The sequence below is a fragment of the Myxine glutinosa genome, chromosome 1, assembly GCF_964187855.1.
Source record: "Myxine glutinosa chromosome 1, kmMyxGlut1.1, whole genome shotgun sequence".
Classification (NCBI taxonomy): Eukaryota; Metazoa; Chordata; class Myxini; order Myxiniformes; family Myxinidae; genus Myxine; species Myxine glutinosa.
In genome coordinates this window covers 167,344,140-167,369,794 of record NC_136261.1, presented here as the reverse complement: position 1 = coordinate 167,369,794, position 25,655 = coordinate 167,344,140, and the positions used below count along the sequence as shown (strand labels likewise).

At 47.2% G+C, this 25,655-nt stretch overlaps 2 protein-coding genes across 2 annotated transcripts in view; both read right to left on the bottom strand.

Annotated features, from left to right (window-relative positions):
- Positions 1 to 12,731: 12,731 nt before the first annotated feature.
- Positions 12,732 to 14,453, bottom strand: LOC144889760 (uncharacterized). Its single transcript, XM_078770956.1, has 2 exons — positions 14,171 to 14,453; positions 12,732 to 14,027 (listed from the first exon to the last, which is right to left on the bottom strand). Exons 1-2 carry the CDS (start codon positions 14,324 to 14,326, stop codon positions 13,179 to 13,181), a joined length of 1,005 nt encoding a protein of 334 aa, XP_078627082.1. The 5' UTR covers positions 14,327 to 14,453; the 3' UTR covers positions 12,732 to 13,178.
- A 463-nt stretch (positions 14,454 to 14,916) lies between these two features.
- Positions 14,917 to 25,655, bottom strand: part of LOC144892562 (uncharacterized) — a 181,491-nt gene continuing 170,752 nt past the window's right edge. Inside the window, exon 2 of the mRNA XM_078779601.1 lies at positions 14,917 to 15,935. Coding sequence (XP_078635727.1) covers positions 15,933 to 15,935 — 3 coding nt within the window. The 3' untranslated portion in view covers positions 14,917 to 15,932. The remainder of the gene's footprint in view (positions 15,936 to 25,655) is intronic.

The following is a 25,655-nucleotide window of genomic DNA, read 5'->3' as shown; positions in this document are numbered from 1 at the left end:
TATTCATAACTATTCAATTAACAAATTCAATAGCTATTCAAAATACTGTAAATCAGAAGTTAGAACCCAACGCGTACAAATAAATCGGAACTGAACACAAATTTATATTTATTTAAATTTTCAGTTGGAGCTGAAAGAGAAGGACAGCACAAATTTATCAAAGACTGGAATGGAAATGCGAACTGCCAGCCTTACAGAGTAGACGTGCCCCAAATACACTGCTTACCTTTGACTTCCAGCTGGGTTTTTATGTCATATATTTTCTTTTGCCCAAATCTCAATCTCGATTAATCAGATCAAAGTACCAAAAGGATTAGCACTGATGAATACAGGTAAGTCACAAATGTGTTTCTTCAGTTTACATATATATATATTATATATATATATATATCTATCTGTGCAGCGTCTGTCCTGTCTTGTGTTGTGTTGTCTTGTCACTGAACTACTTTCTCAAACTTTTGTGAAATCGTACCAAACTTCTGGTATGCACATATCTCTCCCGTCGGTATGTCCTAAGGGTATTTTTTTTTGAAAAATTTTCCTATTTTTTTATTTTTATTTTTGGAATTTTTTGGGGAAAAGTTTTTTTTTTCAACTTCAATTGTTTATAAAATGTGATATCACGTATATTACAAATACATCTGTGCAAAATAATTGTTTGAATTATGATTGGTTTAAACTATGACAAAACGGTAACTCGGGTACAGTCATTTATCTATATATCTAAACATCTGTGCAGTGTCTGTGTTGTCACTTAACGACTCCCTCAAACTTTTGTTTCCGTGGTTGTGAAGTGTTTTTAATAACATTGTGGTGGTTTTGAATCACGTGGTGGTGAGGTATTTTGAATTATGTGCTGGTGAGGTGTTTTTAAATGGCGTGGTGGTGAGGTGTTTTTAAATGACGTGGTGGTGAGGTATTTAGAATTATGTGGTGGTGAGCTGTTTTTAAATGACGTGGTGGTGAGGTGTTTTAAAATCACATGGTGATGAGGTGTTTTGAATTACATGGTGGTGAGGTGTTTTGAATTACGTGGTTGTGAGGTATTTATAATTACGTGGTGGTGAGGTGTTTTTAATTATGTGGTGGTGAGGTGTTTTGAATTAGTTGGTGATGAGGTGTTTTGAATTACGTGGTGGTGAGGTGTCTTGAATTACTTGGTGGTGAGGTGTTTTGAATTAGTTAGTCATGAGGTGTTTTGAATTACGTGGTGATGAGGTGTTTTGAATTATGTGGTGGTGAGGTGTTTTGAATTACTTGGTGGTGAGGTGTTTTAAAATGACGTGGTGGTGAGTTGTTTTTAATTTTGTGGCTGTGAGGTGTTTTTAAATGACGTGGTGGTGAGTTGTTTTTAATTTTGTGGCTGTGAGGTGTTTTTATTACATGTTTTATGGCTGTGATGTGATTTTAATTTTGTGGTGGTGAGGTGTTTTGAATTACGTGGTGGTGAGGTGTTTTGAATTACTTGGTGGTGAGGTGTTTTTAAATGACGTGGTGGTGAGGTGTTTTAATTACGTGTTTTAATTACGTGTTTTATGGCTGAGGTGTTTTTAATTTTGTGGATGTGAGGTGTTTTTATTACGTGTTTTATGGCTGTGAGGTGTTTATATTTCGTGTTTTATGGCTCTGAGGTATTTTTATTACATGTTTTATGGCTGTGAGGTGTTTTTATTACGTGTTTTATGGCTGTGAGGTGTTTTTATTACGTGTTTTATGGCTGTGAGGTGTTTTTATTACATGTTTTATGGCTGTGAGGTGTTTTTATTACGTGTTTTATGGCTGTGAGGTGTTTTTAATTTCGTGGTGGTGAGGTGCTTTTATGACGTGTTTTATTGCTGTGAGGTGTTTTTATTGCATGTTTTATGGCTGTGAGGTGTTTTTATTACGTGTTTTATGACTGAGCTGTTTTTATTTCGTGTTTTATGGCTGTGAGGTGTTTTTATTACATGTTTTATGGCTGTGAGCTGTTTTCAATTTCGTGGTGGTGAGGTGTTTTTAATTTCATGGTGGTGAAGTGTTTTTAATTTCGTGGTGGTGAGGTGTTTTTAATTTCGTGGTGGTGAGGTGTTTTTATTACGTGTTTTATGGTTGTGAGGTGTTTTAAATTACTTGGTGGTGAGGTGTTTTGAATTACTTGGTGGTGAGGTGTTTTGAATTACGTGGTGGTGAGGTGTTTTAAATTACGTGGTGGTGAGGTGTAATCGTCCCAAACTTCCAGTCTGCACCTACCCCTCCCCTATGTATGTGCTGAGGGGTTCTTTCTTGAGAAAAAAAAAACATTCAACCTAAATCTTCAACCTAAATTGCCTATAAAAATGTAATATCACAAATACAACAAATACATTTGTGCAAAATAATTGTTTGTGTTATGATTGGTGTAAATCATGACAACACAGCAACTCAGGTACAGTCATTATCCTCAGCTAAAATAAGCCCGTTCCTCAGTAACGACGCTTGGTGAGGCGAGCGCAGCGCAGCGAGCCGAGCCAAGCTAGTGTATGTATATATATATATATATATATATATATATATATTGTTACGGACCGCGGATAAGATGTTGGTTTGCCGAGCGGATGGCACCGCGGCCCTAACAGTCACCCCGACTAACCCGATTCCCGAACGTTGGCCGAATCGCGCCACAGGTATTCAATAGGGAAAAGACAAAGGCGACACGGATGTGAAGAAGAAGAAGAAGAAGACAAAAAGGTTTGAAATGCTACTAAATTTATTCCTACTATTTACACGATCAAAGTAACCAAGGAGAAGGAAGGATAATAAAATAATTTACAGAAGAGGTAAGGCGACACAGCGAAACTTAGCTTAACTATACAGGCTTAATTATTACCCAGGGACAGAACAAACAAAGACAGACTCACGCAGGGAATGATGACAGGAATGGCAGGAGGTGGATGGCTGGAGGGGGAGGAAGGGTCAGGTCCCTGCAAATGGCAGGGCTGGAGGTGACAGCTCCGACTCCTCGCGTTCTTGGTGGGAAAACCTCAGGGGCGTCGAAGCAACTCTTGGTGTCCCTTTTTGTGCTCCTCCTCAACTCAACCCTCACAAGGCTTGCTGTCTTTCTTGGCTTCACTCTGCCTCACTCCGCCTCACTTCTCTTTACTTCTCCCACTCTCTTTTGTAACCAACTCTCTTTCCGCCACCAACCACCAACCAACGTTCTGACGCGCCTTTCTTTGCACGTCTCTCGCTTGGTCCAACCACTCAACTCAACAAATCAACTCTCACTTAGTCCAACCACACACTCGGTTCTTGCGCGCGCGCTTTTATAGCGCCTCAGGCGATCAAGCCGCCGGCCTTCAGGACACGCCCCCCCGGTGAGCTCGCTTCGGCCCTGATTGGTGGGCACAGGCCCTCTGACTCCACCCTTGATGACGATGGGCGGGCACGCCCTTCTTCCCCGAGCTGAGCACATGCTTAATGGCGGCAATTGTAGTTGGCAATTGAGGCTTGGAGGGGATGTGAACGGAATCTACTCTTATTTCACCTGGTGCAATGGAGTGTCATCTTAATGGAAGACAAGGCCTTACCCTAATACACATAATAAGGAAATAAACTACTGAACAGGGGTATTATGGTGTCCTTCATGTATGCTTTATGGAACTAACTACGGGAACGCCCTTTGACCTTTATACAACACTGGAGCAAGGAGGGCGATATTTTAACAACAATTTACACAATAACAACAAAAAAAAAAACCATTCTCATATCCACAACACTGCACCCTCCTCCTCTTAGGCACATCCCGGGCCTATAACTTTAACTTTTAGTGTGGCACGTAGGTGTAGTTCCCTGTACATTTAACCTGACCCTGAGTGCGACAGTTTTAAAACATAAATAAATATGTCCCGCTGCTCCATTGCACCCTGCCTAACAGATTCACGCCCACAGCTAACCGAATTGCGGAATGGTCTTCAAACTATACATTGACGGTGGGGAGCATTATTTACAATGACGTTACTTTATTTACAAAACGCAACCCAGGACCTGTGATTGTTCTTTCTGGGGGGGGAGACAGTCTGCTCTGCATCGACGCACCATGAAAGCACCCAAAACGCACGAATACACCGTCAAGCACCAATCGGTGCACAGTCATCACTGTTCATGAAAATAAAAACAACAACCCCTAACCCTGCTGGTGGTCTCTTGCTCTTCGGCTCCCTCTGCTGGCTATTTGCTTTCTTCCAGATGTTGTCATTTTCTTTGCTGGCGGCCTATTTGCAATAAAACTTGCACCCAACGTGTCCATTTTTATTTATTTATGGCCCACAGGGCCGACTAGTGTGGTTCACCTGTGGGGCATCGGTGCCCTGTGGCCAAGGTCCGCCAGCAAGATTTCGAGCCTTCATGGCCGGTTCCAGCAGAGGGGCCATGCCCCAACCCATGGGGTCCATCAGTGGTGCTCAGCCACAGACATGTGGTCCATAAGGTGGTGCATCGATGCAGACAGCTGTGGTTGCGAGAGGTTCGGGCGCACAATGGCCGACTCACGCACGCTCCCCTCGGCACCCAGTGGCGCACAGGTCCTCATGTGGGAGACAAAAGGGGGAAAAGCCAGATGAGCGAGGGGCAAGGTCACAAGGGTACACATCAAACAAGGCAATGCAAGGTGAAGTGCGTACGGAGAGCGAAGTGAGAAAGCTTGTCCCTACCGTACGTCACCCCCCCTGTCACCTACACTACCCTTGCCCTTACCCCATATGTACAACAATCTACACATTTACAAATCCGTCGCTACCGTCACATCTTCCCCCTATACCAAATTCGTCTTCACTCCCTCTACTTCAAAATTTGCCATCACCAATTCATCATCAATCCTCATAAGGAGGGAGAGATGGAACAACAAAGCACAATGTCACACCCACGTCATGATGCGTCTCACATTCCAAACATCTGCACAATAAAAATAACAAAACAACCTGGCATGGTGTGGAGTACCATCGTTACCTCAGGTGAGTGGATGTAGATGGTGCGAGGAGATCTTCATCCTAACTACTTTCTAAATGACTTTAATACACTTTACACTACACGGGGTCTTTCCCTGCCAATCCATTGGCCAACTTACTCTATGGGTTCTAAAAACCAATTCCCATTGACCAAACTGTGGTGCTTCTCAATTTGGGGTCTCACTCCCCGGATTCATCTCCCGGTGCCCTTACACAATTTCCGGGCTGGGTCGTGTAGCTCTCCCAGCAGGTCTACCCACCTGCACACCTCCACCACTGTAGTTGCTACCCGAGCTTACCTAGCTCCTCACCCTAACCTATCTAATTGGGGAAGGCCCCTCCTGGCTCTGTCACCCCTTGGTGCCCTCTGGCACTGGGCTACCCGGGTCCGTCCTCCGGATCCTCGGGCCCCATCCACAACAACTCTACCGGCTCCCAGAGCCCACCTGCGGCCTCACCTGGCCGACATCCTCACAGTGGTGGAGTGCCAACCAACTACACACACTAACAGGTTACACGCCCAGCCATTTCCACGACACTAATGCACCCATCACTACACTCCTGTGCAACTACCCGCACCACAGATGCCAATATCCAACCACAATTTACCTGTTCCCTCTACCTAACTCTTACACTACCCTCCCCGGGTATTCGTGATGGGGTCCATCCTCCTTTCCCCCATCCACACCTTCGCACCATCCACTCCACTCCACAGTTTCCAGCATACTTACTCCACGACCATCCATTCCAATACTCCATATACTCCAGACCATTTATTCCATACACCTGTTCTCCATTCACCTGTTGTTGCACACCTGTGCAATCACACCTGGTGCCACCTGCACCCTCCTTCCTCCCTGGACCATTTGGTCAGCACAACTCACATCACTATCACTCACTCACACACTGCTCCATACACCTGTTCAGTTGCACACCTGTGCAATCACACTACAACTCACACTCACAATCATTTACTCATACCATGCTCAATACACTTGAATACACCTCCAACACTCACACGGCATCGTCTGAACTACCTGGTGCCCTGCTAACTTAGTGCTCCCCGTCTTCCCTTTAAACTAAGCACATACCACGTCATTATCATCCAATCTAATCTACCTGCGTCCCCACTACAGGTATCATTGTCACTACCTAATCTTACCGTTACCTAAGGTCATCTTCTAGGTCCCTACACACTATATCCTAACCCTCCCGGGCTAGTTTTCACTGCCATAAACCCCATAAAACTAGTGCTCCTTTGCCCCCGTTGTGAGAGATGGCAGAGTTGCCATCCCACCACATCGGGCATCTTCCACTACCAATTTTGCACACCAAATTCCAGCCAATCAAAAATTTTGCCAATCACTACCAATCACTCTACCATTACCAATCATCACTCTGCCAATCCTTTGCCAATCATCAAATATATATATTTTTTTTTTTCGGGGCCAAAACACTATCCTCATCATCACAGTCTACTCACTAGTGCCTCTCGGTGCGCCAATTCACTTCTACAGCCCGGCTTCGCACGGCCGAGCAATGAATGCGGGTTGCTTGGTGCCGGCGGTTGGATACGTCCGGCATTCGGTGCAGGGAAGGATGCTTACCCGGTCCGAGATCCCACGCACCATCTCGGCACAGAGCCGTCCAATGGCCCGATCTCAACCTGCCGGAACGCCTCAACAAAAAGGGGTCGCCATGACGACCCTTCCTATCAGGCTGCCCGCTCCGCCTAGTGGAGCACGGACGCGGCCGTTCAAAGCGCGGCCCGGCGTGGATCTCGCACGGCGGTTCTTTCGAAACCGCCGCGGATCCCCGCGGCACGCAAAGCTGCCCGGTTCGCACCGAAGGCCCGATTCGGCTATACGTCGCTCTAACCGCTAACCAGGTCACCGTCGATGCTCCACTTGCATGCTCACACCCCGCAGCCCATTCCTTGCTCACACATCCAGCTGTCTCCATGCTATTTGTCATTGCACCTTCTCTTACACACCGAGGTACACTCATTCCGCTCACAGACTTGGTCACACACCTGACCACCGCACACCTTTGCACACACTCGTCGTTCGCACACCTCACCAACACACCTCTTCGCGCCCCCTCCTCGGTCACCTCCTCTGTGACAACCACAGGTGTGCTCTCACTTGCACACCCAACCACGTGCCTCACTACCAATTCCAGTGTGCATTCCCACACACGCTCTACCATTCCAGGTGTGCATCCTTCCATTCCAGGTGTACATCCTCTCTCACCTGCCACAACCAACTCACGCTCCGTGTCACTCTTACTACTCTTACCCCCACTCTCGGTCGCGCATTCACCCTTACTCTCGACAGCGCACTCTTTCCTCATGCACCCGTCCGTTACACACCTTTCTCGCGCAACCTCTTGCACACTCTCTCCCGTTACACCCTCCGTAACACTCACCACAGGCGTGCATGCATCTGTTACATCCTCTGTAACACTCCCCATCCCGCGCTTCCATGTGCCTCCTCGCACATGCGCTACGACCAACTCACTCTCGACAGCACACTCACTCCTCGGCGCGCACATTTTCCTCACACACCCCAGAGTCGGACATTCTCGCACACCTCCTCTTTCGCACACCGTACCTGTCGCACACTTCACCAACGGCCTCTCACGAACACCCGGATCCAAATCAACCCCCAAGCCGACTGAAGCTCCCCTCACATCATATACATTTCCACGTATATCGCCACTCACCTTGGTACCTCGTCGTCGCACCTCCTCTGCCACCTGCAAACTCTTTATTTGGTTAGTAAGCACACCATCACGATTTGAGCACCGACCTTGTACATATTCCATCACCTCCTCCTGTATTTCTCTCTTAGTTTCCGTCCGTCTCTTCTTAATTTCACTCACCCCCTCTTCCACCTTCTCTAATTTTTCCTTCACCTCTTATATTTCTCGGTGCGTCTCCTCAATTTCGTCCTCTAAGGCTACCTTGACCGTTTCTATGTGCGTCCTCACCTCCCGGTCCTTCGTCTCCATTACCTCCATCACCTCGTCCAACCTCGTTGTCAGTCCCTCCCGTACCATCTGACATTCCCTCTGTATCGCTGTCAAGTCGTCTTTTAGTTCTTTTTGTGTCGCCTTTAACCCTCCTAGTACCGCAGTATTCTTTTGTACCTGCTCCACTAACTCCGTCTGTCCCACCGTCAGCTGTTCCACCTCCTGCGTCAGGTCCTCTATGGCCCCCTGTAACCTAGCCGTATTATTCCTCACCTCTTTCTCCATACGCTTCTCACCTCGCTTTTCCCTCCTCGCGTACCCCCGAGACCTCCTCGCTTACACCTCGTCATATCTCCTCCTTCATCCCCTCCATCTCTTTTGTAGATGCCACCCTCATCTGTCCCAATTCATCCCTCTGAGCATCCAATTTACCTTCTAAACCGATTTTCACCTCCTCTATCTGGTTCCCCATCCGTTTGATTTCCCGGGCGGATTTGCTCCCCTACTTCCCACAATTTGCCTTCCATCCTATCTTCTAGCCCCCTTAACCCATTTTTCACCCCCTCCATCTGATTCTCCTGGGCAGCCATTCTATTTTCCACCCCTGTTAACCCATTCTACACCTCTTTTATCCCGTTGTCTAACCCTTCAAATTTACTGTCCAACCCCTTAAAATTATTGTCTAACCCCTTTAAATTATTGTCTAACCCCTCAAATTTAGCTTCTAGCCGCTCACCGGTACCCCTCGCTTCATCCCTCATTGCCCCCATTTGGTCTCCCAGCCCCCTGTTCTCTTCCATGAGGGCCCGCATTTGCAGCATGAATAGGCCCCAGTCCATCGGCGGCGCTGCTACGGTCGCAGCCGCGGCGACATTTGGCGCCGCCGTAACCACGTGCGCGAGAGCACCATTTTGCGCACCTGAAACCTCCTCTACCACATTGCCATTGTTCTCCTCCTCCCTTTCCTCCACATACATTTCCCCGAGGTCCTGGGTCGATCCTACCCCGTCTATTTCTCCCACCGGCATCCGATCGCCTTGACTATCCATGGCGCGATTTCAAAATTCAGGTTTTTCTTTAAAACAAATTTCTTAAAAACAAAGCAGCTCGTAATTTTGAGCGCGTTAAGCGCGCTTCGGGTCCAATCTCGATCCCGACACCAATTGTTACGGCCAATAGTACAATTGGTGTCCCAAAATTTGGGCTAAATAAATTTAGTCCCAGGTTCGAATCCCACTCCTGACACCAATTGTTACGGACCGCGGATAAGATGTTGGTTTGCCGAGCGGATGGCACCGCGGCCCTAACAGTCACCCCGACTAACCCGATTCCCGAACGTTGGCCGAATCGCGCCACAGGTATTCAATAGGGAAAAGACAAAGGCGACACGGATGTGAAGAAGAAGAAGAAGAAGACAAAAAGGTTTGAAATGCTACTAAATTTATTCCTACTATTTACACGATCAAAGTAACCAAGGAGAAGGAAGGATAATAAAATAATTTACAGAAGAGGTAAGGCGACACAGCGAAACTTAGCTTAACTATACAGGCTTAATTATTACCCAGGGACAGAACAAACAAAGACAGACTCACGTGGGGAATGATGACAGGAATGGCAGGAGGTGGATGGCTGGAGGGGGAGGAAGGGTCAGGTCCCTGCAAACGGCAGGGCTGGAGGTGACAGCTTCGCGACTCCTCGCGTTCTTGGCGGGAAAACCTCGGTGGCGTCGACGCCACTCTTGGTGTCCCTTTTTGTGCTCCTCCTCAACTCAACCCTCACAAGGCTTGCTGTCTTTCTTGGCTTCACTCTGCCTCACTCCGCCTCACTTCTCTTTACTTCTCCCACTCTCTTTTGTAACCAACTCTCTTTCCGCCACCAACCACCAACCAACGTTCTGACGCGCCTTTCTTTGCACGTCTCTCGCTTGGTCCAACCACTCAACTCAACAACTCAACTCTCACTTAGTCCAACCACACACTCGGTTCTTGCACGCGCGTTTATAGCGCCTCAGGCGATCAAGCCGCCGGCCTTCAGGACACGCCCCCCGGTAAGCTCGCTTCGGCCCTGATTGGTGGGCACAGGGCCTCTGACTCCACCCTTGATGACGATGGGCGGGCACGCCCTTCTTCCCCGAGCTGAGCACATGCTTAATGGCGGCAATTGTAGTTGGCAATTGAGGCTTGGAGGGGATGTGAACGGGATCTACTCTTATTTCACCTGGTGCAATGGAGTGTCATCTTAATGGAAGACAAGGCCTTACCCTAATACACATAATAAGGAAATAAATTACTGAACAGGGGTATTATGGTGTCCTTCATGTATGCTATATGGAACTAACTATGGGAACGCCCTTTGACCTTTATACAACACTGGAGTAAGGAGGGCGATATTTTAACAACAATTTACACAATAACAACAACAAAAAACAAACATTCTCATATCCACAACAATATATATTTTATATATATATATATATATATATATATATATATATATATATATATATATATATATATATATATATATATATATATATATATATATATATATATATATATATGTATATATATATATATATATATGACTCCATGGTAAGATCTCCAACCTTTAATTGAACAAACAATGACTCAACGTTTCGATTAACAACATGTGAAGCCACACGCCTCCGTTAATCTTCCTCAAGAGTGATAAAATCATCTCAACATCCCCTTACATGCACAGTGGGCGGGGTATATGCAAAGTGGGGTGGGCAATGCTGGACAGCCAATGAAACCGTATCACACCGCTCTCGTGAACGGAGACGTTACCGACCAAATTCAAAAATCAACCGCATATTAACAGCTCAAAAGAATCCTGTAAGCAATGCTGGATTATAACTCAAGTGTTGAGAAAATCCGGAACAATCATTACCTTTAATTAAAAGTTAAACTTGCAAACAATTAAATTGTAAATTAAATTAAAACTGTAAATATATTAAAGCCAAAATTTTTAAGACAAAATAAAATTGTCACATTATCAAGATCATCACATGTGGCCCTATGCGGTAAAGGTGAATGCGGGAAGGAGGTTGGTTTTAGGGGGGATAAAATGGGGGGGGGGGAACCAGAGGGGGTTGGAAGTGGAGGGGGGGGGTGTGGGAGAGGGGTGGTTTGGAGGGATTGGAGGTGGGAGGGGGCAAATTGTTCGAATAAAAACCTTGTGTGATATATTATGTGGACTCGTTCAAAGTACGGAATGCCTGCTTCGTTTACACAAGAGTGGGTCAAAAGCTACCGGTAAGTCAACGACCTCTTGTGTGATCGAGGTAACAGTTTCTTCTGTGTGCCAAGCCTCCAAAACACGTCTTCTGTTTCTGTTGGGTGTGGAGCCCAAAATATCAACCCTTTCCCATAAAGGTGTGTGGCCTTCCTTAAGGCCGTGTTTGGCAATAGCAGATCTGCTAGGATAATTACATTCAAATGCTTTTTGGTGTTCAGCAATACGTTGACCTAAGGTCCTCCCGGTTTCACCCACATACTGAGCTCCACAACCACAGGGCACCACGTATACCACCCCTGACCTGTCCTTCCTCGGAAGCTTGTCCTTGACCCTCATAAGGGCTTGGCGAAGGGTGAAAACCGGTGTGAAACTCACCCTCACTCCTGCCGATTTCAAAATTCTGCCGACCCTCTGTGAAACCCCCGGTACAAAAGGGAGAACACACCAACCCTTTGGTTGTTCTCGCGGTCTCAGCCTGTTGTGTGGGGAAGCCCTTATCGTTTTCCTGTTGGGTAGCAAGCTGTCAGGATAGCCATTTGCCCTTAACACATTTTGAAGATGGTCCACCTCACTCATCTTGTCTTCAAAGGTAGATGGTAAATCACGTGCTCTTTTTGAGAGGGTGTGCACCACCGATCTTTTGTGTTCCATTGGATGGCAAGAATTGAAATCAAGGTTGCGATCAGTGTGTGTAGGTTTTCTGTACACCGTTACCTTTAAGGCTCCTTTGGGATCCCTCGCTACGAGTGTATCCAGGAAGGGAAGGGCTCCATTTTTCTCCTCTTCAATGGTGAAATTAATGGAGGAAAAAGTTTTATTTATGGTCTCATGTATGATGCCCACCTCATCAGAATGACAGAGGACAAATGTGTCATCCACATACCGGAACCAAACACGTGGTTGCACTAACAGGGCTGGAATGGTGCGTTCCTCCAAATCCTCCATCACCATGTTGGCAATAACAGCCGATACCGGGGAACCCATGGCGGTGCCACAAACCTGCTTGTAATATACCTCATTAAATACAAAGTAGGTGGAAGAGAGGCAGGTAGAAAGCATGTCACAGACGTCCATCGGGCTTAAAGCTCCCGCAGTCTCTTTCCATCGATCATCCTCCATCAAACGCCGGTCTGCCACCTCAATCGCCAGGGCTATGGGCACGTTGGTAAATAAAGACACAACATCAAACGAAACCATGGTCTCGTGTGCCTCGATGGTGAGCTGCTTCACTCTTTCAGCAAATGCTGTGCTATTGTGTACGGTTCGCTCTGTGGTCCCCACCAAATGCTTCAAAATGTTTGCCAAAAACTTGGATAGAGCATATGACGGACCATTAATACAGGAAACGATTAACCGTAGCGGAAATCCCTCTTTGTGCACTTTCCGTAGCCCGTATGCCCTGGGAGCCACGCCCTTACTGCTGTACAGACGTTTGTACGCCGCAGCTGATAATCTCCCAGTCGCTTTTAATCTGGCAAGCATTGTAGTCTAGTAGGAAGACTAGGTCCCCCTGCATCCCCCGGAGATATACTTCTAATCAGTGTTTCTAGATTGGAAAAAATGTGTAGAAAATGACTAGCTATGGCCCCAAGCTGAAAAAATGTCCCACATACCATTTATATGCAAATTACTGCTGCCATTATCAAAAAAACGATTTTTGACATATCTCAGCCAATATTGCAGATAATTGAAAAATGAAGGTGTCTAGACCCATGTTTTGAAGGGCATAGATCATGATAGAACTATTCATAACATGATTACATGTGTCTATGGTATACTAGTATGCTAATTAGTGCTTTATTTACAAAATAATCACAGTTTTACGAAATAATAGACTCATATTAAGGTCCGTCTACACAGACGTTAACACAAAGTTTTATTTTTCTAAATATTACAACTGTCAAAATAGTCCTAGCACTCAATGTGACCACTCTTCTCTTGCTTGTTTTAGATAAACATCATTAGCATTAGTGATTCTACACTGAGTCAGTCATCATCATTTTCATCGAAATCGTCAGAGTCAAACTCTTCTTCTCCTTCCTCTTCCTCCTCCTCTTCGTGCTCTCCTGTGTTCAGAAGATCCACCAGTGAGGTTGGTAGGATGGGACCACTGGACCACATTGGTTTCAACAGTCCTTCATCAGTCCTTATCCATCCTTGCTCCTCATAAGGTTTTGGCTTTTCGATGATAGGTTGATCGGCTCTTTTGTACAATGCTACGCGGTGGTTCACACGCTGGATGTGCGGCTTCAGGGCAGACTGGCATGGAGGAAGGCGAGCCAGATCAACCTTGGACTTGGATGTGAGGGTCTTGTCCTCTCCCACCATTTTTCGTAGCAGCTTGGCACGGACAATGTCCACTGATGACTCGCGACTCTGGCCGTACATCACACAGGTGAATTTTTCTAACTGCCTCTCCACCTCAGGGTTGGCATCCCAGTTGTCACCCAGTTCACCGAATGCCCTGTGAAACCTGGGATTCTTCTCCAGCTTTTTCAAGGGCCCGACTTTTCCCTTCCCTTTGAAGGCACTGGTGCAGTCTTCTCCGCTGAACACATAGTACCCCAGGAGAGTGGCACAGTAGTCCTCTCCCAGGGATTCTGCCAGCTCAGAGACGTTGACAAGTTGGCGATGCTTCCCTGACCCTGTATCCAGGTACACCGTCAGCTTGATGTTGTGGGCGTGGTGGAGCAGGATCAGGAGGATGTCTGTGTCCGGTGTTCTGACTACAGCGTTCTTGTATCCGATGGTAGCAGCATGATGGAGGTACAGAACCACCCTGGTATCAGTCTCTTCCTGGTTGCTGTAGATCGTGGGGAGTTCACGTACCTCGACCTGAAACACAAAAAGGCACCGCATTTCAATCACCAGTCACTGCCAGTTTCAGATCTAGACAAGACAAACATCACAGGTAATCACCTTTTTTTCAGGAAAAATTACAAATTGAATCGCCATTCACGAAGGGCTTTCAATTTTACCTTGCCATTCGTTGAGGCAAGTTGGTGGGCCTTCCCCTCCACGATCAGCACAGCCATCTCTGTTCTCTCCAGCCTGGTAGCTGCCTCTTGTCCACTCCACACTTTCAGAAGAAGCTGGCACATCTGCTTTTTGTTGTCGTCATTTGCAAGGAACATTTTGAAGTCATATGGCTTCCTGGTTGCTGGTCCAGCCAGAATGATCTTCTCTGAGCTGCCCCGCCTCAGCCTTTCCTGCGCTTTGATTGACTCAGGATGGTAACTGTCAGTGGAGAACAGAAAGTGCTGCTTGGCCACCATCTGATCAAGCACCTGCAAGCATACATTCTCAACGATAAGTTGAGACTTCATCCAGGACCTTGGCGAGAGCAGTTTCCAACTCCAAGGCGAAATCGTAGCTCTCAGAGTGTCCAAGCCTGTGTAGTATTGTGGTGAGCTGTTTGCTTCGGAACAGGTGCCTTACAGTCACACAGAGGAGAATGTGCTTTGGTAACTTCCATTTTCCATCTGACACTGCACGGCACAGATCTTGTCCAATGGAGAAGACCAGACGCTTCACCTTTTCTGTCTCGATGCCCTCCTTGCCAGTCATTAGCACGCTGAGAAAGCGGACAAGGTCTGGAGGTAGGATGTCTTCAGGATTGAGCTCCATGTCTTCAGCTGTTGGTGGCCATGGTTGGTCTTTACACTCTCTGAAAGCCTGTAGAATACCCTGGCGAAGTTGGAGGGCAACATTTTGGTTCTTGTTTGTGCTTCCGAGTGTGAATGCTCGTGCGAGAGCATTGGAAACTGTTATGTTTGAGCTGTGCACAAGCCAGAAAGAAATGACATCACATTTGTCATGATCAACCTTCGTGAAGTGGATATGCTCCTTGATTGGGTCATTCTGTAGGCGTTTCAGTAGTTTCTCTGACCGATAATTTGAGTTCTCATATCCATTCAGTTTCAGTTCCTCGACATAGAGCAAGCGCAAGGAAGAAAGCTGTAGAACTTTATTCTGCTGGATGACCTGGGTTTGAATGTGTTCCAGTACTGAGTTGAATGCCTTTTCATGGGCGGCTGACATGCAAGCCTGCTCCTTTGGTGCTTCGGCTCTGTGAATCGCACGCTCATAGTTGTAGAATGCTGTGCGGAAAGCTTTAAAACATGACGGATGGTGTTTGGCCTCACATGCAAAGAGGTCTTTGTTTTTCACCTTTCGATGGAGTCGATAGAGACCCATTTTCTCAGCCCGTGTTTCGATTTGCTCCCATGCATTTTCTTTGTTTTTAAAGGATGGGAAGGTTGTAGGCCTCTCAGTATTGCGATGAGCATCTTTGGTCTCAACTTTCTCACAAAATATACACTCTGGCGGGAAGATGGGTTCAGCAGAACCTCCTGGTTTACGAGGAGAGTGATGCCATGATGAGGTTGATGGCCCTGGTTCTGTATCATCTCCCAGACGATGAAAGTGGCGGACAAAGTGCTTATAACACTTGCTGTGATATCCTACTCTTTCTAGGTCATCAGGAAGAGTTGCCGGGATCTGATCACATACTGATTGCATACGACATGGGGAGTCATGCGGTTGGTTGAGACGTCTATCCCGGATCTTTTGAAGCAGTTGCAGTTTTTCTGAAGCAGATCCTTTAATTTTACGGAGGGGCGTGAAATCCCCATGATCAGACATGGATGGTACATGAAGGATGCATGTAGGAGGAGAGCTTTGGGCTGCAGGTTCTACACTCCGTTTTCTTTTGGGCATGCTTGCTGTCGATGTCTACCATCACTGTTAAATGACAAATAAGAAATCACGAATGATGTTAAAAGTGCCTGTGAAAGGAGGCTCTGAGTTTTCAGTGAGGTAACAGAGGTTCTGAGTCATGTTCTACACTAGGGTACTTTTTAGCTGACTAAACCATGTTTAGTGGCATCAAAAGTGCTAATAGCTAAAACATCTAAATTCTTCCACACTAACGTTAGCTATCTAGGCCAATGAAACATTGTGCTAAGTTACTGTAGCTAGCTCAGCTGTCGTGCCTCTTTCTGGTTCAATTCATATACAGAAGTCAACAGATATGTCTCATGTTTGGCATTAACAAAAGTTTAAGTTACACCGACATTAGGAACATACTGTACATAGATGAGGCTAGCTTTAACGTTAGCTAACATGGTGCTAGCTGGCTCAGCTGTTATTCTGCCTGTTTATGATTTCATGCAGAAACTGAAGTCAAGAGTGTGAGTAACATTATAGTTAGCATCTTACCTGGCTAGATTGGAGGATGAATACCAAGAACAACACACAGATGGAATGGAAGACTGAACTTTCAACTGAGGTATTCAATAACATCAACGTTACCAATTGATACGAGCGCGCGACATTACCAATTGATACGAGCGCGCGAGCGCGCATGTTACATGGATGGAAATGTAAAATGGCAGCTATAGCAGCACTAATTTGGATCTCTAGTCTGTCATTTCTGCACTGTGATTGGATAACATAAAAAAATATGTTTGGGAGTTAACAGCAGGAGTTGGTAGATTTTACGTGGGCTGGGTGAGAAACCTTTAAATAAGCAAGTGAAAATCTCTCGCAATACAAAGTCAATGGTGGGAAGAAAAGTTGAGTGGTACCAATGTTACTGCCAATGTCCCGCCCCTATGCAAGACTCAGGAGCATCTTGTTGACATTTAACCTTGAAAATACCTGGGTTTAGACCCCTTATGTACCATGTTAAGTTATCTGCAGTATTAACGTATCCTTATCATTTGTAAAACTGATTATTTTGTAATTACAGCATTAATATGCATACTAGTATACCATAGACACATGTAATCATGTTATGAATAGTTCTATCATGATCTATGCCCTTCAAAACATGGGTCTAGACACCTTCATTTTTCAATTATCTGCAATATTGGCTGAGATATGTCAAAAATCGTTTTTTTGATAATGGCAGCAGTAATTTGCATAAAAATGGTATGTGGGACATTTTTTCAGCTTGGGGCCATAGCTAGTCATTTTCTACACATTTTTTCCAATCTAGAAACACTGATTAGAAGTATATCTCCGGGGGTGCAGGGGGACCTAGTCTTCCTACTAGACTATTGAGTTTAACCTCCGTTCCTCCTTCTTCGTTGGATCTGCGGTTAACCGTTCATAAGTACTTTGGTCAGCCAACATATCCTGCATTTTGTTCGTGTATACAAGACGATCCATGAGCACCGTTGCCCGTCCTTTGTCCGCTGGTAAGAACACCACATCGTCCATGTTGCGTAACTCTCGTAAAGCTTGTTGTTTTTTCGGGTCCAAATTGAAATTGTTGCGTGAAAATTGCGGAGGGCGAAGTAAAACAGTAGCCACACGTGATCCGATTTCGTTCTTGGTGGTGTTATCAAGATTCATCATCGCAGATTCCACCCGTGATACAATGGTGTCTTTCGGAACAAATCGGGGAGTGATGGCAAAATTATATCTCAAATTATATATATAAATTATTATATCTCAAATTATATCTCAATCCTCAATACATCTTCCATACAGTCTCCCAGGTATGGGAGAAAGGGAAGTATAAAGATGGGTGTTTGAATGTAATTATGGTGCATTTGAATGTAATTATCCTAGCAGATCTGCTATTGCCAAACACGGCCTTAAGGAAGGCCACACACATTTATGGGAAAGGGTTGATATTTTGGGCTCCACACCCAACAGAAACAGAAGACGTGTTTTGGAGGCTTCGCACACAGAAGAAACTGTTACCTCGATCACACAAGAGGTCGTTGACTTACCGGTAGCTTTTGACCCACTCTTGTGTAAACGAAGCAGGCATTCCGTACTTTGAACAACGAGTCCACATAATATATCACACAAGGTTTTTATTCGAACAATTTGCCCCCTCCCACCTCCAATCCCTCCAAACCACCCCTCTCCCACACCCCCCCCCCTCCACTTCCAACCCCCTCTGGTTCCCCCCCCCCCCCATTTTATCCCCCCTAAAACCAACCTCCTTCCCGTATTCACCTTTACCGCATAGGGCCACATGTGATGATCTTGATAATGTGACAATTTTATTTTGTCTTAAAAATTTTTTGGCTTTAATATATTTACAGTTTTAATTTAATTTACTATTTAATTGTTTGCAAGTTTAACTTTTAATTAAAGGTAATGATTGTTCCGGATTTTCTCAACACTTGAGTTATAATCCAGCATTGCTTACAGGATTCTTTTTAGCTGTTAATATGCGGTTGATTTTTGAATTTGGTCGGTAACGTCTCCGTTCACGAGAGCGGTGTGATACGGTTTCATTGAGCTGTCCAGCATTGCCCACCCCACTTTGCATATACCCCGCCCACTGTGCATGTAAGGGGATGTTGAGATGATTTTATCACTCTTGAGGAAGATTAACGGAGGCGTGTGGCTTCACATGTTGTTCATCGAAACGTTGAGTCATTGTTTGTTCAATTAAAGGTTGGAGATCTTACCATGGAGTCATTTGTATATACTCCCAACCGCAAATCTTTGCATATATACACAAAGAATTAAGTTAAGCACCCCCCCCCCCCGTTTTTTTACAACCTCGCACATTACAAGTTTGTTGTCGTCAAAACAGTGTAATATACCCATGATATTGCTATATTTTCTGGAGAAGTGATATTATGGTCACATAAAAACATAACAATCATGCCGTTTTCAATATTTTATTCTGAATAATTTAAGGTGAAATTTTTTGGGAATTTTAGGCATATTTTCACCTCAATTTAAGTATGGAGCTATAGGTCCATCACGGACAGTGTGGATGACGTTTATGTTTTCTAACGTACAGTCATTGTTCTGAGAAGACCTCTAGCGATCTTTGCGTCAATAACGTGTGTAGGACCCACGTGATCGGATCACTGACTCAACCCTACGTCTCATAGACCCTGTAAGCCGTCGTATGCGTTGCTGTGGCAGGTTGTTCCATTCCCGATGTAATGCACGTTCCAATTCATCCAGATTGGCTATTGGAGGGACCATCTTCGCAATTTGTCGTCCCAACATGTCCCAAACGTGCTCGAGGGGGTTCAGGTCAGGACTGTACGCAGGCCAGGGGATGGTTGTCACAGCACCTTGCTCCAGCAAGGCTCGGACGCGTCTCGCACGGTGAGGCCTGGCGTTGTCATCCATGAAGATGGGTCTGCTGGCGAGGGTGTGGTCATCGAAGTGCGGGATTACGGTGGTATTCAGGATTTCCTCGGCATATCGCTCTCCGTTGAGGTTACCTCGCACAGTTATCAGGTCCAATTTACAGTCATGGGAGAAGCATCCCCAGACCATAATCGAGCCACCACCAAAGGGTACCGTTGGTTGAATGTTTTTAGGTGCATACGCGGTGTTTTTGTGGCGCCACACCCGAACACGCCCATCTGTCACATACAGCAAGAACCGGCTTTCATCCGACCAATGAACACGCCTCCAAGACCGGATGTTCCATCCACGTCGCGCTAGGCACCATGCCAAACGCTCCCTCTGATGTCGTTCGAGTAGCCTTGGACGCTTGATCACTCGTCTTGACCTTAAACCGGCCGATTTCAGGCGGTTCCTCACGGTACGGTGACATAGCCTTCTGTTGGGCAGCCAGTTGTCCTTCAGGAAATGGCTCGAGGCGAAGGGATATCGTCGCACCAGTCTCAAAAGCGCTCTATCTTGGCGGACTGTTGTCACGCGAGGTCTTCCAGACCTTGGGCGGTCCTTCACCGCATCCGTTTCCTGGTGTTTCTGCACCAACCGACTGATCACCGAATGGTGGTAACCAAACGTTCGAGCTACAGCTTTTCTGGACATTCCGGACTCGATCATGCCTATTATCCGCCATCTTTCTCCGTCCGACAACCGTCTACGAGCCACCATTACGAGAAAATGACCATGTAACCCCCACACGAGCTCAGGCGTGACTTGCAATAACCCGTGATGATAGTGCATTTACAGAAAATCACGACCACGTGGATGATAACACGTGCTGCACGAGCGATGGGCGTCACAGATGCGTGCACTCATCTGCATTTCATCAATGGATAATTGCTAATGTCATACCAATCATTATTTGATCTCACATACCTTAGAATATATGCCAATGTATACATATACACAAAGAATATATATTAGGGGGTGCTTAACTTAATTCTTTGTGTAGGGGTGCTTAACTTAATTCTTTGTGTATATATATATATATATATATATATATATATATATATATATTGTTGCGGAGATGAGGACTGTATATTTTTTGATTGTGTGCTGTACTATTATTATTATTGGTTATTCTGCGCCCCCCTACCTCCGGAGCTGTGTAAAGGTGAAAGGGCATCCCATAATTAGTCCACAAGCATACACATCAGCCAAATAATAGAATACCCCTGTTGATAGTTATCTCTTATTCTGTGTTTTAGAGTAAGGCTGTGTCTCCCATTAATTGAAGTACTCCATTGCACCAGTGAAAGAGAATAGATCCCCTTTCCTTCCCATCCCCAAAATCTCCATTTCCTTTTACACCCCCTTCCGTCATTGCCGAGCCTCGATTGCCCATATTACATCCCCTCTCGTCATTGCCGAGCCTCGATTGCCCATATTACATCCCCTCCAAAACCACCATTGACCATGGGCTCGAGTCGGGGAAGAAAGGCGTGTCTCCACCTCGTCATAGAGGGGAAGAGGGGCGTGCCCGCCCGTCGTCATCAAGGGCGGAGCCCGAGGGTCGCGCGACCAACCAGGGCCGAGGTGAGCACCCCGATGGGCGTGTCCAAAAGGCCGGCGGCTTAATCGCCGGAGGCGTTATAAAGGCACGCACGCAGGAAGCAAGTGAGTCGGTTGCCAGAGAGAGTTGGTCACAAAAGAGAGAGAGTCGTGAAGAGTCAGTCAGTGGAGTCGGTGGTCAGTTGGTTGCGGTGAGGAGTCGGTGGTGGCGGTCAGTGGTTGCGTTGGTTGCGGTGAGGAGTCGGTGGTGAGGAGTGAGTGAACCAAGAAAGAGTTGAGGGTTTGGACCAGACGCATCAGACATGTCCTGGGAAAGCAGCGGAGGCCACAGCAGCAACAACACCCCACAGCCACTTGGGGCCTGGACGGCGGTTTTGAGCAAGGCCGTGAAGGAACGGCGGCTGCTAAACGCGCCGATCGTGCTGCAGGACCCCTTTGGACCTTCCTCTCCTTCCAGCCATCCACCTCCTGCCTTTCCATCCTTCTTGTGTACGTGAGTTTGTTCTGTTTGTTCTGTCCTGGGTTAATTAAGTCTGTATAAGCTAGTATTTTCCCTGTGTCACCTGCGTCTTATGTGCTTGTAAATAAACGTGACTGCTTTCTTTTTGCTTGTGTATAAATAGTCAATAAATTCAGTAGTATTTCCAAACCTTTCTTTGCCTTCGTTTTCCTCTTTGCATTCGTCGTTTTCGTCTTTTCCCTCATTGAGCAGCTGCGGTGCGATCCGGCCAACGTTTGGGTGGAATCGGGTGAGTCGGGGATCCTGTTAGGTCGCGGTAATACACCACCGCTCGGTCAATATAACATCTGTCCGCGACCTGTAACAATTGGTGTCTGGGAGTGAGATTCGGGGCCCGAACCAAATTTTTTTTAAAAACATCTAGAAAAAATTTGGTCAAAATTTGGAGCGGACGAAATTTGTTTTGTTTTAAAGCAAAACCCGAATTTTGAAATCGCGCCATGGCTGGTCAAGGCGACGGGATGCCGGTGGGAGAGATAGACGGGGTAGAATCGACCCAGGACCTAGGGGAAATGTATGTGGATGAAAGGGAGGAGGAGAGCAATGAGGAGGCGGTTGAGGGGGTATCAGGCGCACAAAATGGCGTCCTCGCGCACGTGGGTGTAGCGGCACCAAATGTTGCCGCGCCCGCGACCGCAGCAGCGCCGCTGGTGGATTTGAACCTTTTTATGATGCAAATGAAGGCCCTTATGGAAAAGAATAGTGAGCAATTGGGAGACCAAATTAGAGGTTTGAAAAGCAGTATGGGAGAAATGGGGGGCCAAATGGGAGAGATGGGGGGCCAAATGGGGGTAATGAGGGACGAAGTGAGGGGTACCGGTGAGGCATTAGACAACGGGATAAAAGAGGTAAAGAATGGGTTAATGGGGCTAGAAAATAGGATGGAAGACAAATTGCGGGAGATAGGGGAGCAAATCCGCCAGAGAAATTAAACAAATGGGAGAGCAGATAGAGGAGGTAAAAATCGGGGTAGAAACCAAACTGGATGCTCAGAGGGATGAATTGGGACAGATGAGGGCGGCATCTACAACAGAGAGGGAGGAGATGAAGGAGGAGATACGACGAGGTGTGGGTGAGGAGGTTTCGGGGCTACGCGAGGAGGTAAAGCGAGGTGAGAAGCGTATGGAGAAAGAGGTGAGAAATAATACGGCAAAGTTACAAGGGGGAATAGAAGATCTGACGGAGGAGGTGGAACAGCTGACGGAGGGACAAAAAGAACTAGTGGAGCAGGTTCAAAAGAACACTGCGGTACTAGGAGGGTTAAAGGCGACACAAAAAGAAATTAAAAACGAATTAATAGCGACGCAGAGGCAATGTCAGATGGTACGGGAGGAACTGACAATGAGGGTGGACGAGGTGACAGAGATAATGGAGACAAAGGACCGGCAGGTGAGGATGCACATAGAGACGGTCACGGTAGCCTTAGAGGACGAACTTGAAGAGACGCAACGAGAAATAAAAGAGGTTAAACAAAAATTAGAGGAAGTGGATGAAGAGGTGAGTGAAATTAAGAAGGGACGGACAGAAACTAAAAGAGAAATCCAGGAGGAGGTGATGGAATATGTGCAAGGTCGGTGCTCAACTCATGATGTGATGCTCACTAACCGAATAAAGAGTTTGCAGGTGGCAAAGGAGGTGCGACGACGAGGTACGGAGGTGAGTGGCAATGTATATGATGTGAGGAAAGCTTCAGTCGGCTTGGGGATTGGTTTGGATCCGGGTGTTCGTGAGAGGCCGTTGGTGAAGTGTGCGACAGGTCTGGTGTGCGAAAAAAGAGGTGTGCGAGAATGTCCGACCATGGGGTGTGTGAGGAAAAAGTGCACGCCGAGGAGTGAGTGTGCCGTCAAGAGTGAGTTGGACGTAGCGCGTGTGCGAGGGAGCACATGGAAGCGCGGTGTGGTGAGTGTTACGGAGGAAGTAACGGAAAAGTGTGCGCAAGAGGATGCGTGAGAAAGGTGTGTAACGGACAGGTGCATGAGGAAAGAGTGCGCTGTCGGGAGTAAGGGTGAGTGCGTTGTCAAGAGTGGTGGTGAGAGTAGTGAGAGTGACACGGAGCGTGAGTTGGTTATGACAGGTGAGCGAGGGTGTACACCTGGAATGGAAGGATGCACACCTGGAATGGTAGAGCGTGAGTGGGAATGCACGCTGGAATTGGTAGTGAGGCACGTGGTTGGGTGTGCGAGTGAGAGCACACCTGTGATTGTCACAGAGGAGGTGACCGAGGAAGGGGCGCGAGGAGGTGTGTTGGTGAGGTGTGCGAGCGACGAATGTGTGCCAAGGTGTTCGGTGGTCAGGTGTGTGACCAAGTCGGTGAGCGGAATGAGTGTACCGAGGTGTGTAAGAAAAGGTACGACGAGGAGCATGGAAATGGCTGCATGTATGAGCAAGAAAGGGGTAGCGTATGCATGTAAGCATGCAGGTGAAGCATCGACGGTAACCGGGTTAGAGGTTAGAACGACTTATAGCCGAATCGGGCCCTCGGTGCGCGTCGGGCAGCTTCGCGTGCCGCGAGGACCAGCGGGGATCCGAACCACGGCGGTTTCGAAAGAACCGCCGTACGCGATCCACGCTGTGCCTCGCTTGGAACGGCCGCGTCCGGGCTCCACTAGGCGGAGCGGGCAGCTGGATAGGAAGGGTCGTCATGGCGACCACGTTTTGTTGAGACGTGCCGGCAGGTCGAGATCGGGACATTGGATGGCTCCACGCCGAGGTGGTGCGTGGGATCTCGGCCCGGGTAAGCCCCCGTCCCTGCCCCGAATGCGGGACGTATCCAGCCGCCGGCACCAAAGAACCCGCGTTCATTGCTCGGCTGTACGCAGCCGGGCTGTAGACGTGAATTGGCGCACCGAGAGGATCTAATAAGTAGACGGGTGATGAGGATAGTGTTTTGGCCACGAAATTAAAAAAAGGCGAAATTTGATGATTGGTACGGTGATTGGCAGATGAATGGCAAATTTTTGATTGGTTGGATTTAGGTGTGCGAAATTGATAGTAGGACCTCCCCGATGTGGAGGGATGGCAAATCCACCATCCCTCACAGGTGGGGGCAAATGCGCAATAGTTTATGGGGTGGCTATGACAACCGAGCCAGGGAGGGCTTGGTTATATTGATAGGGATCTAGCGAAGATGACATTAGGTAACGTTAAGATTAGTTAGTGACAAGAATACCTGTAGTGGGGACGCAGGTAGTTTAGTGTGGATGATGATGACGTGGGAGCGCAATAGTTTAAAGGGACGACTGGGAAGCGCAAGTTTCAGAGGGGAGTAGTTAGCTGAGATGATGCCGTGTGTGTGAAGATTGAACAGGTGAGAATTGAACAGGTGTGATTGCACAGGTGTGCAACTGAACAGGTGTGTGGAGCAGTGTATGAGGGAGTAGTGGTGATTGCGTGTTGTGTTGACCAAATGGTCCAGGAAGAAAGGAGGGTGCAGGTGGCACCAGGTATAATTGCACAGGTGTGCAACGACAGGTGAATGGAGGACAGGTGTATGGAATAAATGAAATGGAGTATAGGAATGGATGGTCGTGGAGTGAGTATGGTGGAAATTGTGCAGTGGAGTGGATGGTGCGAAGGTGTGAATGGGGGAAGAGTGGACCCCCATCACGGATACCCGGGGCGGGTAGTGTAAGTGTTAGGTAGAGGGTACAGGTAAATTGTGGTTGGATATTGGCATCTGTGGTGCGGGTGAAAGAATGGTCTTTGGATGGGTGCATTAGTGTTGTGGAAATGGCTGGGCGTGTAGCCTGTTAGTGTGTGTAGTTGGTTGGGCGCTCCACCACTGTGAGGATGTCGGCCAGGTGAGGCCGCAGGTGGGCTCTGGGAGCCGGTAGTAGTTGTTGTGGATGGGGCCCGAGGATCCGGAGGACGGACCCGGGTAGCCCAGTGCCAGAGGGCACCAAGGGGTGACAGAGCCAGGAGAGGGCCTTCCCCAGTTAGTTAGGTTAGGGTGAGGAGCTAGGTAAGCTCGGGTGGCAACTGCAGTGGTGGAGGTGTGCAGGTGGGTAGACCTGCTGGGAGAGCTACACGTCGCAGCCCAGAAATTGTGCGAGGGCACCGGGAGATGAATCGGGGGAGTGAGACCCCAAATTGAGAAGCACCACAGTTTGGTCAATGGGAATTGGTTTTTAGAACCCATAGTGTAAGTTGGCCAATGGATTGGCAGGGAAAGACCCCGGGTAGTGTAAAGTGTGTTAATGTCATTTAGAAAGTAGTTAGGATGAAGTCTCCTCGCACCATCTGCATCCACTCACCTGAGG

Coding starts and splice junctions, on each gene's coding strand:
- LOC144889760 (XM_078770956.1), bottom strand. CDS start 14,326: ATGTTCCTTGCAAATGACGACAACAAAAAGCAGATGTGCCAGCTTCTT. Junction 14,028..14,170: donor TTGCCTCAACGAATGGCAAG/GTAAAATTGAAA, acceptor TTTGTGTTTCAG/GTCGAGGTACGTGAACTCCC.